General features: G+C 47.2%; 1 protein-coding gene across 12 annotated transcripts in view; it reads right to left on the reverse strand.

Moving 5' to 3' along the window:
* CDK5RAP2 (CDK5 regulatory subunit associated protein 2) overlaps positions 1 to 12,477 on the reverse strand; it is a 153,703-nt gene that overhangs the window by 117,303 nt on the left and 23,923 nt on the right. For 10 of the 12 annotated variants that reach the window (XM_049116420.1, XM_049116423.1, XM_049116418.1 and 7 more), the window contains exons 4-6: positions 10,664 to 10,774; positions 7,083 to 7,159; positions 610 to 733 (exon numbers count right to left, since the gene is read on the reverse strand). In XM_049116420.1, the coding sequence (XP_048972377.1) occupies positions 610 to 733; positions 7,083 to 7,159; positions 10,664 to 10,774 (312 nt within the window). Of the gene's footprint in view, positions 1 to 609; positions 734 to 7,082; positions 7,160 to 10,663; positions 10,775 to 10,891; positions 11,002 to 12,477 lie in introns of all 12 variants that reach the window. The other 2 variants (XM_049116424.1, XM_049116425.1) reach the window with 2 other exon arrangements.

The following is a 12,477-nucleotide window of genomic DNA, read 5'->3' on the forward strand; positions in this document are numbered from 1 at the left end:
CCTTCTAGGGGACAGGATTTTTTTAGCCAAGACACATCCTGCCTCCCATCATGGTGACAGGAACACAGGAAGCACCTGAGATCGAGCAGGAGAAGCCACATGTGGTGCCCCCCACCCAAGAAAAGGCATTCGGTGAACAGCGGGGTAACGGGGGTTGGAGGCCAGGTGCCAGGGACGGGGCCGCGTGGCCACACAACAGCCCACAAATTGGAATCCACTTCCAGGCTTTGCGCGTGTTAGGTGAGTCACTTCCCCGCGCCGAGCCTCGGTTTCCTCCTCTGTAAAACCAAAGGACTGAACTAGGTAAGAAGAGCACAGGCTTTAAAATCAGCAGCCACGGAGACTGGAATCCAGGACCAAACTTAGACTACTGAGTCTGTACTTCGCTGTCCTCGTCTGCAGGAGGTAAGGGTACAAATTCTACACACAAAGCACCTAAGACAAGGCCGGAACCCATGAGATGACCCATAAGGGTGACTCCTCTTTCTGCTGAAACTCTGAACGTTTAGGGAAAAAGGAACAAAATTCTGTCCCCTGCCCCCCCCCCCCCCCCGCCCTCACTATTAACCCACTGTCAGAACACAGTCTCCTCGGCGTTTCCAGACTTGCCTCTTCTAAATGGAATATTCTTTTGGTTAGGAGATCTTCGACCTGCTGCACCTTCTTCTGAGCGTCTTCTTTCACCCGCTGAACTTCGGAGCCGCCCCTTTCAGCCAGGCTCTCAACGGCTTTGCTGCAAAAAGGGGCAAAGGTGTAAAATCCACACGGGGGACAGCTGGACGGGGATTTCAATGGCCCCAGAGAGACAAGGAATATCTGTTCGTCACTTCTCCCACAAACCCGTGTTTTTTTTAATCTTTGTAATTCAAAAATATAGTGCAATATATGAATGTATCAAATCAACCGACATGGAGACCTTAAACTCCTACGTTACATGTCAACTACACCCCAGCTTAAAATACATATATGTAAACGCAAATTAGGAAAGGAGAATCATCTATAATCTTACCAGTCAGAATAACTAAGTGAATATTTTAGCACACAGCCTTTCAGAGATTTTCTACAAAAAGAGAATCGTGTATGTATGACCTGATTTTAACACTTAAAACACTATAAACGTCCTTCTGTGTCAATAAACATAAATCTCTTGTCATTTTTAAAGGCTACATGTTAATTCACTGTGTAAAATATACTGTAATATATTAAATCCCCTGTTTTTTTATTTGAAGTACAGTTGACATGCCTCAATCTTCTATTTTTAAAACATTCAGATGGAGGGGATCCCTGGGTGGCTCAGCGGTTTAGCGCCGCCTTCAGTCCAGAGTGTGATCCTGGAGCCCCGGGATCGAGTCCCGCATCGGGCTCCCCGCATGGAGCCTGCTTCTCCCTCTGCCTGTGTCCCTGCCTCTCTCTCTCTCTATCTCTCATTAGCAAATAAATAAAATATTTTTTAAAAAAATAAAAATAAAAATAAAGAATAAAACATTCAGATGGAAAAAAAAATTTAGATTTCTGATTTTACATGTTTGTCTGAAAATACTTGTAAAGCACAGTTCCCGGGCACAAAGTACTCAAACAAATGTTAATGTTATTATTTGTTGTATTATAAACAACACTACAATAAAAGCATCCTTGTATGTATGCTACCCAGTGACTTCCTGGGGTCAATTCCTACAAGGGGAATTACTGGGTGAAAGGGGGGGCACACTTGGAAGACGTCTGAGAGCTACTGCCAAATTTCCCACCAGGAAACGTCCAAAAAATTACCCCTCCGCCAGAGGCAGGAGACGGGGAGAGCTGGGCTGACAAACCGACGTGCGAAGGAGCAGCATGCCACAAAAATAAACCTGAAGGATCCAGGGCCTTTATCACCATCTTTTGGCAACCAGAGGGGAAAGCATTTTACATACGGCATGGTCCATCTGTGAGCACTGGCTACCACTTAGGGCATGAAGAGAGGGGCCTGTGCAAGCAACCCACGCTCCGTCAAACGCGGAGTTCGCACAGCTGTGGCACCACAGACCGTTCCATCCACTGGACCGAGTGGTGGGGATGCAACACCAAAATCAGACACAGGACCACAACCACGGACGCCTTTCGTTCTGGTTCTCCTCAAAAGAAAAACAGCGTCAGATACGAATTTGTGAGACATACACTCAGAGCAGTTCTCATCAGATTTCTAAAACGATTGCAGGGTTCCAGGAGGCAGGATAATAAAGGAAATGGCTCCACCTAAAGCTGATTTCTCGGAAAAACTGCAACAGAACAAATCCATTCACCACCAGCCTCCCATGCCCTACTTTAGGGGCATATAAAATGTTCCCACCCCAGAGCCAAGTGAGCGGCACTCACATGTACAGGCCATGTGAGCTGTTGACTGAGAACAATGGAAAGTCAAGAGGGCCGCACTTGCTGTCCAAGTCTCAAACATGAGCTGCCTGCAAATAAAGACTTCATTCATATCCTGCTTCTTTCACCAAGAAGCCTTCAGAAGGCCCCAGTGTCATGACATCATTTTAATGGAATTCAACGTGAACAACTGAAAGAACGAACACGGACTCTGATGCTTGAACAGATTTGCTTCCTCACCCGTCCTCTATTACGTCCTCAGTGTGCCTCGGGTAAATTACTCTTAAACCTCAGTTTCCTCAGCTGAAGAATGACCAGCCTGCCTCTTAGCATGAACGTGCTAACACCTGTGGCGGCCTCGGCACGGGGCCCCTCCGTCTCCGGTCTGGGTGCCGCCTGCTGTCCCTGGGGCCCCCACAGCCCCTGCCGAGATGCTGGGAGAGGCCTGTCCGTCCCTGCGAGCTGACAACAGGTCATCCTCTGGCCAGAATGAAGGCCACCACTGCCACCCCCGACTAACGTCCCGAAATGTCCTCGGCCCCCACCCCTCGGCTCACTTCTCCCGCGGGGCTGTCTGGAGTCCACAGGGACCCAGTCATTTCTATCACACCTCAAAAGGTCGTACATGTGGCTGAAAGAATTCTGGACTGGAGGCTTTCCCCCCTGAGCCCTGGCTATGGGACTTTTCCGGTCCTGAGTTCCCACTAATCACCCTGAGTGTCTTGGCCCTTGGGCTTTAGAGCCTCCTCCCCCGACCCTCAGCCCAACCCTTGCCCAGCGAGGGCAAATACACCGTCTCCTTTCTATCGGCTCAGATGGAGCCTGGCTGTTTTATAGATGGAAACACATACGTTGTCAAGAGGCGGACTACAATTTTTAACAAGTACTGGTATTACTCAGTTTGTTTGCATTTTAGTTATACCAATAAAATATATTCCCAATAATAAATGTTCCAACTTTTCATTTATCATCTTTGTATTTTACAGTTACTGTAGCAATAAAATTTATACTCAGCAGTATGGTGCAATTTTCCTCTACTAATGGAATTATTATTTTTGTTTGTGTTTTAAAGCTACAGAGTTAAAATTTACTCCCGACAGTATGTCTGCTTTGTTTTTAATGTCCCCTCATCGTCACTGATAAATACAACAACGAGAGCCAGCACACATATGTGTTTTCTCCACAACAGGCACAGTGGGCTCCGGAGCCAGACCCATCCCAGCTCTGTTACCAAACCAGGCTCCCCAGCTCCCCGGAGCCCCAGCCATCTCCGTACTCGAACGGGACTACGGGCCGCCTCGCAGCAGGGGGACACCGACAGAGCAGGCCAGGCGGCAGGCGCAGGCTGTGGGCAAAGGAGGGTCTCCATAAACGCCAGTTCATCCCCCGTCTCTCTTACAGAATCTGGGCCAACAGACAAGACAGAGAGCACGACCTACGGCGAGGAAAGGGTGGGACAAAGTGGTCTCATCCAGCATTCCACTCGACACAAAAAAGAATCTTCTATAAATACCACCCCACTACCCCGTTTAACTGTCAACACTTCCTCTTGAGCCTTTCCATTCTAATTATAGTTCATGAGAAAAAGCAGGGGCTTTCCTGGGCTAGGTCCCACATCTCCCACCTGCCTCCACCCCGCCGCCCCCCAAAACAACCATGAAAGTGTAAAAGGGAGTTGAGGGCATTAATAAAGGTGTTTTTCCACCACAGGGATGTACCCTCACACGCTTGTAGGTGCTGAGCAGCTGGGGTGAAGGGAAAGGCACAGTCAGCAGGAAGGTGGCAGGCACCGTGCTGTCCCACGGCAGGCAAGGCGCAGAGGCCCCGCAAGGAGGAACGGCTGAGAAGCCCCACGTTCCGCTAAGGGAGACGAGGCTCATGGCCTTACAAGACATGAAAGAATACGAAACCAGTGCTGGAGCAGAAGTTAGGGGCTCGTGCTCAAACGCCAGCTTCGACCATCCCGCCGAAGGGGTGTTCGTCACGCTCCTTCCCTTCTCCAGGCCTGATCCCCCCAAACTGAGGGTTTCCTCAGGCTCAGCCTAGCTCCCAGGAGATGATGGCACGCAAACGGAGGCAAGTGTTTTATCAACCGCAAAGTACTGGGGGCGCCTGGGGGCTCAGTAAGTGTGCGACTGTCGAGGTCAGCTCAGGTGGTGACCTCGGGGTCATGGGACCAAGCCCCGCGTCAGGCTCCGGCCTGGGCGTGGAGCCTGCCCGAGATTCAAACTGCAGAGCACGGCCCACCTACGAGTGTGACGATTTGCCAGAGAAGCTGGCGAGGAGACTGCAAGGTGGGCTCCAGGCAGCCATGTGCCACCCGCCAGTAACGGGAGGCACGCGACGGGGGGACACGAGGCAGAGGCGGCGGCCAGGGCAAGCTGCAGCAGCAGGAACAGGGCACTTCTGGTGTCTGTGAGCTGCGGGCGGGAGAGAGAGCCGGGGTGGAGAGCGGGAGCCATCACGTCATCGTGAACATTCTTAAACAGGGCCCGTGACCTGAACCCTTAACCTAGGCGTCAGCCCGGACATCTGCCTTCCCATCCACTACCAAGCCACACGGACTCCGCTCGGCGAACGCCCCTCTGCCGCGCCCTCCACGTCTACCACCGACCCTCACCCTCACCGGAGCTGCCAGACGAGCCCGACCCCCCTGCCTCCCCGGTGCCCTGTCTACGAAGCACTTCCCACTCAGCAGCCGGGGACCTCTACGCGACTCCACTCTGTGTCCGCTGCTCAAAACCCACGACTGCGCTCCACTGACCTTGGGAGAACCTCTGCTGTGGCCTCAAGACCCTGCAGGACGTGTTTCCTCAGAGCTACACGCGCAGCAGTCAATTCCTACGGCTTCCTCGCATCTCCCCTGAGAACTCCGTCCTCGGGACCCCTTCCTTGGACACATCTCTATTTGCAGATCTGCTCCGACCACCCGTCTTCTCAGGGCTCTCTTCCCACTCTGTACTCACATGCTGATTATTCCAAGGATTTCCTCGACACCACCCCTCCGCGTGTCTGTCTGGATCACACTGCAGCCCCAGGAACCTAGGCCAGTGCAGCACACAGAAGCTGCTTAAGAAATCTCTTCTGTGTAAGTTAATAAAACCGGTCAGAACTAAAAAGGTCTGCTGGGGCAGCGTGGGGATCCGCACGTACAAACACGTGCACGAGCCCTGAAAACCTCCTGCCCCGCGTGTGCTACGAAGGGAGCCCGCAGCCTTCCTGAGTTTGGGTTCCGTGCGTACGTGCCTGCTGCCAAGTCCTAGCTAAGGCCCACAGCAGGCAGCGCGCTGAGGACGAAACAGACCAAATTCAAACTCTACTACTGACTTCCAGACTTGGTAAAGCGGATTTGACTTCCTGCCAGAGAAATGATGTGCTTCAAAAAACAAAACAAAACAAAAAAAATAGCAACAGCAACCAAAAAACCAAAAACATATTTACTATTATTCACTCACACTCATTCATTCACTCACTCATTCAGAAAATACCATGTGTACAAGGTCGCCATAATTCGGAAAAGCCTGAACCCAGGAGCCCCTAGCCTAGTGTCCCCAAAGCCAGCGGCAGCCCAACTCCCAGCAGCTGGCCGTGTGGCAATGGGAGGAATCCACGGCCTGGCCCAGAGCGGAGCAGCTCGGTCCCAATAAGCCAACGACCCCATGCTCCTGGCCCAGCAGATCCAGCGGCTCGGCTCCCAGGACAAGTGATGCATTTCCACAAGAGCTTTCAGCCAGATCCTTGGTGGGTCAGCCCGGAGAGGTCTTACCCCTCGCTCGCTAGGCGAAGCTCTGTGCACTCTGGTGTCCCACTGGAGCCCCGCTGGACTCCCCTCTGTCACTGCGCCTCCGTGAGGCTCCAGGGGTGCTAGGGAGCTCACCAGCCTGCCGAGCTGCCGAAGTGAGGGGAGGTCTCGTTGCAAATTCCCAGTGTACGGCACAATTACCGAACACGTGTTTAGGAATGAATGGACAACTACGGAGCCACAGACTGTATCCTCCAAACTGGGCTTATTGTTCAATATATATTTAAGTTAATTATGTGACTAAAATAATAGTTTTCAAATATGTTTCAAGCAGGACACCTCTCTGAAACAAAATATTACAAGAAACCCCAGTGCACTGGACAGATACAAAACGAGTTACTCTGATTAAAGCCCTACCCTCGGCCCCCCAGCCTCACTCACCACAGGAGTCCCTCAGGATCTGGGGCTCTCACAGCAATGAAAATGAATGAGCTACTGCTAGAAGTGAGGACGTGGACGAATCGCACAAGTATATGGTGGGGAAGGAGGCCAGGCGCCAAAGGGTGTGTGTATAGTGTACGATTCCATTCCTATAAAGTTCAAAAATGGGCAGAACGAAGCACAGGGGTTATCCTGGTGGAGAAGGATAAGCTCTGGGAGCACAAAGGGGACTTCTGGGGGTGGGGGTGCTCATGTTCTGGTTTTTGATCTGGATGGTGGCCCATGGAACCGTGTGCGCTTAGTGAAAAGTCATCATGCTGTACACTTAGGAGGGGAACGTTTTCCCCCAAGTGAATTACACTTCAAAAGTCTGCTGAAGACGAATTAAATAAAAATGATCACCTCCTGGGAGTCCTCAGGGCCTGGCGGGTTCTCAGGGCCCAGCCAACAACCGGCTGAGAAAGCACCAGGCTGTGGTTTACGGGCCCACCCGGCCTCCGGTACCAGGCCCCCGGGCGCCCTGCAAGCTTGACAGATGACAGGTACTCACGAGGCTTTGATGAGCAGCTGCTCTCTCTCCTGGAGCTCCCGCTTCAGACTCTCTACTTCCACCTTGAGTTCGATGTTCTTCCGGGCATGATCAGGAGAGAAAAGGAACAGTGTAAAATACGGGACCCATGACTGTCTGCGGTGGGGAAGCGGCTTTCAGCACAGACTCACTTACAGGATGCTTCTAATGGGCAGATGCTAGATTCAAGACCTCATTAGCCTCAGGGCACAGGGAGAAGGGAATTATTAAACACTGGTGGTCTCCAAAGAAAGCCCTGGATTTCTCAAGACTTGGAACAATTATGTAAATTCTCCAAGCTTCTAACAGCCAGTGCATTCAAACACTGAGGCATAAATGTCATACAAGTGAGGCTGATTTAAAAATGGTTTGCCCTCCGCCAAGCAAATTTACAAGCAATTCTGCAGTTTGCTTTTACCATTCCAAAGCAATTACTTCTGGTTGTTTACAATCATGGCAGTGGGAACGTGGTACAGCTTCAAAAAAAATAAATAAAACCTGTGGACAGGTAAGTGGGAGGGCACATCGCTGCCCACCTCGTTTCAGTGTAAGATTCCAGGGCTCTTAGGAAAGAGCCGCGACTGCACGGGGCAAGGTGTCTATAAGGACTCCAGCGCTCTCCAGCCAACCATCCTAGTCACACATGGCCTCGGGCTTCTAACTCACGGGAGAACCCGAAGACTGAGCCTCCGGCAAACAGGCTGCAATGTGAGACAGCGGGGCAGTGGGGGGCTTCTGCCCAAACTGGTCCACGGATGTATCCAACAAAGCACTACAGGAACTCACGCTGTGGAGACTGGCCTCTGAGTGTGTAGTTTGCACGGGACTGCTATAAAACCAAGATTTCCCTGAAATCTTGCTCCTGTTTTCATAATTCACATCAATTTTACATCCTACTCCATAATACATGCTTATTATTTTAAACAAGAATCACATTCCCAGTAAAATTTACAATCTCAGTGGACATGTCTCCCACCTTTCTGCCAACAGCCCTAGGGGCACGAGGACCCCAGCATGAGAAGCCAGCCAGAATGAAAACCAATCCGTTAATGAGGACATGGGTTCAAATTCTGCCTCCCCTCCTTATACCAGGAGGAAACCATCCCAAGTCAGTGGCTGCTCATTTACTCATCCTTTCACATCACAGAAATATACCAATCACCCGTAAGAAGCCAAGTATGGGGCCATGCGCAGAGGACACGGTGGTACACAGGGGAGACACAGCCCCCGCCTTCCGGCTAGCATCAACTAGGAAACTAGAAGCACGAGCCTATAATTGTCCTTGGAAATACAAGTCCAGTAGGTAAGAAAGCAAAGCTTCTCCTTTCAGGCCACTCATGCGTCAAATGAACAATATAAGCCCCCTTGACGTGGGGGATTTGAGGAGCAAACGAGCTAACAGATGAGAGGAGCCTAGCAGACAGGGCTCAAAATTGTTATTTTCTTCAGTGTTAGCAACGGCAACTAAACAAGTCATCTGTGAGGCCGAACATTTTCTAAAAGAAGCTGATCTTTGCATAAAGGACACCGCATGCCAGTGCATCGGTCTCCGACTGGTTTTGTGAAGACCCTTCAGAGGATAACTCATCTGCTCTAAGAAGGGCAGAGAATTTCTAAGTAGGAACTGACACCAGATAATCTAAACTGCTTTCTGACAAACTAACTGGCACCCCAACCCATGAATCTAAAAGGATGGAGGGCTAATGTGTCCACTAGTCTATTTTTCTCAAGCCCAATACCTCAAGTTATAAACTTACACACGTGGCAATCAGTATCCAAACCAAAAATCAAGATCCCAATTAAGCTGAAAATGGAATATCACAATAAAAGAGAATGAAGAAGTTCTTAAACCACTAAGGAAAGATATCCAAGATACTGTTAAAGAAAAATGCAAGGTGCAGAACAGAATGTGCCTGCATTTCTGTAAAAGGGGGATTTATACAAACACACACACACACACACACACTTGCTCGTATATAAATAAAATTCCTCTGCATAAATAATTAATAACATTGGTTAGATCTGGGGAACTAGGAGACAAGGATGGATGAAAGTCTTTTAAGTGTATTCCTTTGATGCTTTTTGAATTTTGAGCCATGTACACTTATCTAAAAACTTGAAATAAAAGTACAATTAAATCAGGTCATCTAAGCAGACTGCGTAAAAAAAAAAAAAAAAAAAAAAAGCTAAACAGCATAGTACAATTAGGTCAGCAGGCCTACATTCAAAATCCACCTCTCATAGTAGCTATACGACATCAGGCAGGTTACTGATCTTCCCTGAACTTCAGTGTCCTCTTCTGCAAGATGAGGATAATCTCCATTGCACAGGGCTGTCTTGAGAATTAAAATAAGATGTACAAATGCCCAGGACAGTGCCAGACACAGAGCAAGCAATTACACTTTGGCTCCCTATCGCCCTAGAAGTATGTAACCATACTTACATATAAAATGTTTTAGGCTATTGGTTTTTCCTTCAAACTGTGATTGCATCTTCACTCCCTTCCAGAAAAGGGGACACCCTCATTGCCTTTTCACTCTCACATTAAAGGGGGAAAAAAAAAAAAAAAAACTGTCTTATGGGACAAGGGAGCTTTTTAATTCTTGCAAAGGCTCAGAAGTACAATACAATCCCTATTCAAGCCTGTTTAAGTTCATGTGCTAACCCCAAATAGAGGTCCTTCTTCCCCTTCAAAAGTTTCTACTGGTGCAAACTTCAGAAGAGAAAAGATGGAATAATTCCCAGGCCAAGGGCTAACCTATTGGAGAAAGCCAAAAAATGGGCACTGAAATATTGTTTATACTCATGTCCTTTCAAGAAAGCCAAGTTCTGTTTTCTACTTTGAAGGCAGAGGCCCCCAGGTCAAGACTTCAGACGGAAACAGACGTTTTTCTGACAGTTACAAGTACGTCCACGAGGAACACAGAAGAGTCACAGCACAGAAAACTGACAGTCCTAACTCTGGGCTGCCAAGGGAAGCTCAGTAAGACAATGATGACAACTGTCAAGCACTGACTGTGTGCTGGGGCTCTTCATCTGTCATCTCGTTTTAATCCACACAAATAACTCTGTGACAGAGGGATTATCACCTCCCTCTGAAAGCAAGCCCAGAGAGCTGAGGTAACCTGCCTATGGCCACGCGAGTTAGCTGGTAACAGGAATTACCTGGAATCTGCAACTAGTTGGTAACACGACTTACCAACTAACACAAGTTGCTTGGTAACAGTAGTTACCTGGACTCTACAATTCCAAAGACATTTCACCACTTCACTGCTTTCATCTAAATTATAAATAATTAAGAAAAGGCAACTGAGATAAATAAAGACAGTAAATCAGAATTTGGATTTTAAAAAGGGAGAAAAGATTCCCTTAAAATTAATCTCGTATCTCTTTGCTTAATATTAAGATCATCCTATTGTCTTTATGCTGCCCATAATCAATTCAAATTAAATGAAAGCAGCTCTGTCTATTCAAGCTAACTGAGAACAAATATTAATCAAATTTCTGCTGGGAAGGACTACAAGCAAAGACACCGGGGGTGGCAGTGAGAAGTGGGACCTCACAGTTTTATAGATGTGTTCGGTGGGGCCATCAAATTCCTGTTGCATTCTTTCCTCCAGGAAATAGATGCGGAGCTTTAGATTAAAGTTTTCTTTCTTCAATTCAGTGATTTGCTGGAAAATAAGCACAGAAGGGTTATCGAAAGCAAGGTCTAAACCATGGTGCCTGCATTAATCCCCATAGCTCCTAAGGCTACAAATGGACTGAAATGTTAACTACAGAAGACTTACCTCTGCTGCAACTGTACCAACCCAGGAGTAAGTGGTTCTCACTAGCCAAATTTAAGACAAGCTGAGCACTGGAATGGATACTGACTGAGGAAAGAATTCATGTCTCCACACTGATAATAAGTAAGGAAAGAAAGAAAACGAAAGGAAAGTATGAGGCAAATCTCTTCTTTACACAAGAAATCCAGTTAGTAAATGTAGAAGCATAAAAGGAGCAGAAAAATCACCATTCTACAACCACTATGGTAACCACTGCTTCAGGTAAGAATCAGCAGTGCTAAAAGCATCAGATAGAAGATCATTGGAGAACATGCTATTCACCCAGCTTCAGATATTACCCCACAGATGGCTTATTAATTACAAAAGGAAAAGATACTGTTACTATTTATCTTAAAATTTACTTATTTGAGAGAGAGAGAAAAGAGAGGGAAGTGGAGGAGGGAGAAAGAAAATCTCAAACAGACTCCTCCCACTGAGGAGCACGGAGCCTGACATGGGGTTTGATCCCGTGACCCTGAGATCATGCCCTGAGCCAAAATCAAGAGTTGTATGCTTAACCAACTGAGCCACCCAGGTGCCCTGGTATCATTACAATTTAGAAATCCAGTAGACACTACTGGATTTATCCCTAAATCAAGGGAATATATATATATCACCAGTGGTGGGGCAAACCGACATACTGTCCTTCCTGAAATAAATCATTGAATGCAAGCAATTTCATTTAAAAAGTTCCTGCCTGTCACTTTTTCCCTGCATCAGACAAATCCAAATATAAGGACATTTGCAAAATAACAGGCTTGAACTCTTCAAAAATCTTAATGACAATCTTAAAGTAAAAATGGTTGGGGAACTCTTTTAAATAAATGGAAGTAAGGGAGGCACGATTACGAAGTGCAATGAAATCATACAATAAATACTGAATTTAAAAAAGCTCCATAAGGATAAGTGGGGGGATTGAATAACAATTTTGCATTAGGTAATAGTATTATGATTTTGCAAGAGAATGTCCTAAGAAAAAGATACACACTAATGTCCTTAAGGATGCTGTCATATGTCTGCAATTAATTCTCTAATGAGTAGGGAGAGACAGAAAAAAAGAATAAAGCAAATGTGGCAAAATATTAATCAATGAATCTAGATGTAGAACATATGGTTGGCTGTTGTGCTATTTTATACCTTTCCCTAGGTTCACTTTACTTATTCACGGATATGCCCATAGATATCATGGGTCATAAAACAAAATTTAACAAATTTAAAAGAACTGAAATCAAACCATGCTCTCTGACCATAATAAACTTAAGCTAGAAATCAATAAAAGAAAGAAGCTGGAAAATCCCCAAATACTTAGAAATTAAACAACACATTTCTAAACAATCCACGGGTTAGAGAGGAAATCTCAAAGGAAATCAGAAGATATTCTGAATTAAATGAAAATGCAAACATATCAAAATTTGTAGGATATAGTTAAAGTGGTGACTGGGGAAAACTTATACTGTTAAATGTGTTAGAAAACAAGAAAGGTTTGGGGACACCTAGGTGGCTCAGCAGTTGAGCGCCTGCCTTCGGCCCAGGACATGATCCTGGGGTCC

The sequence above is a fragment of the Canis lupus genome, chromosome 11 (genome assembly GCF_003254725.2).
Source record: "Canis lupus dingo isolate Sandy chromosome 11, ASM325472v2, whole genome shotgun sequence".
Classification (NCBI taxonomy): Eukaryota; Metazoa; Chordata; class Mammalia; order Carnivora; family Canidae; genus Canis; species Canis lupus.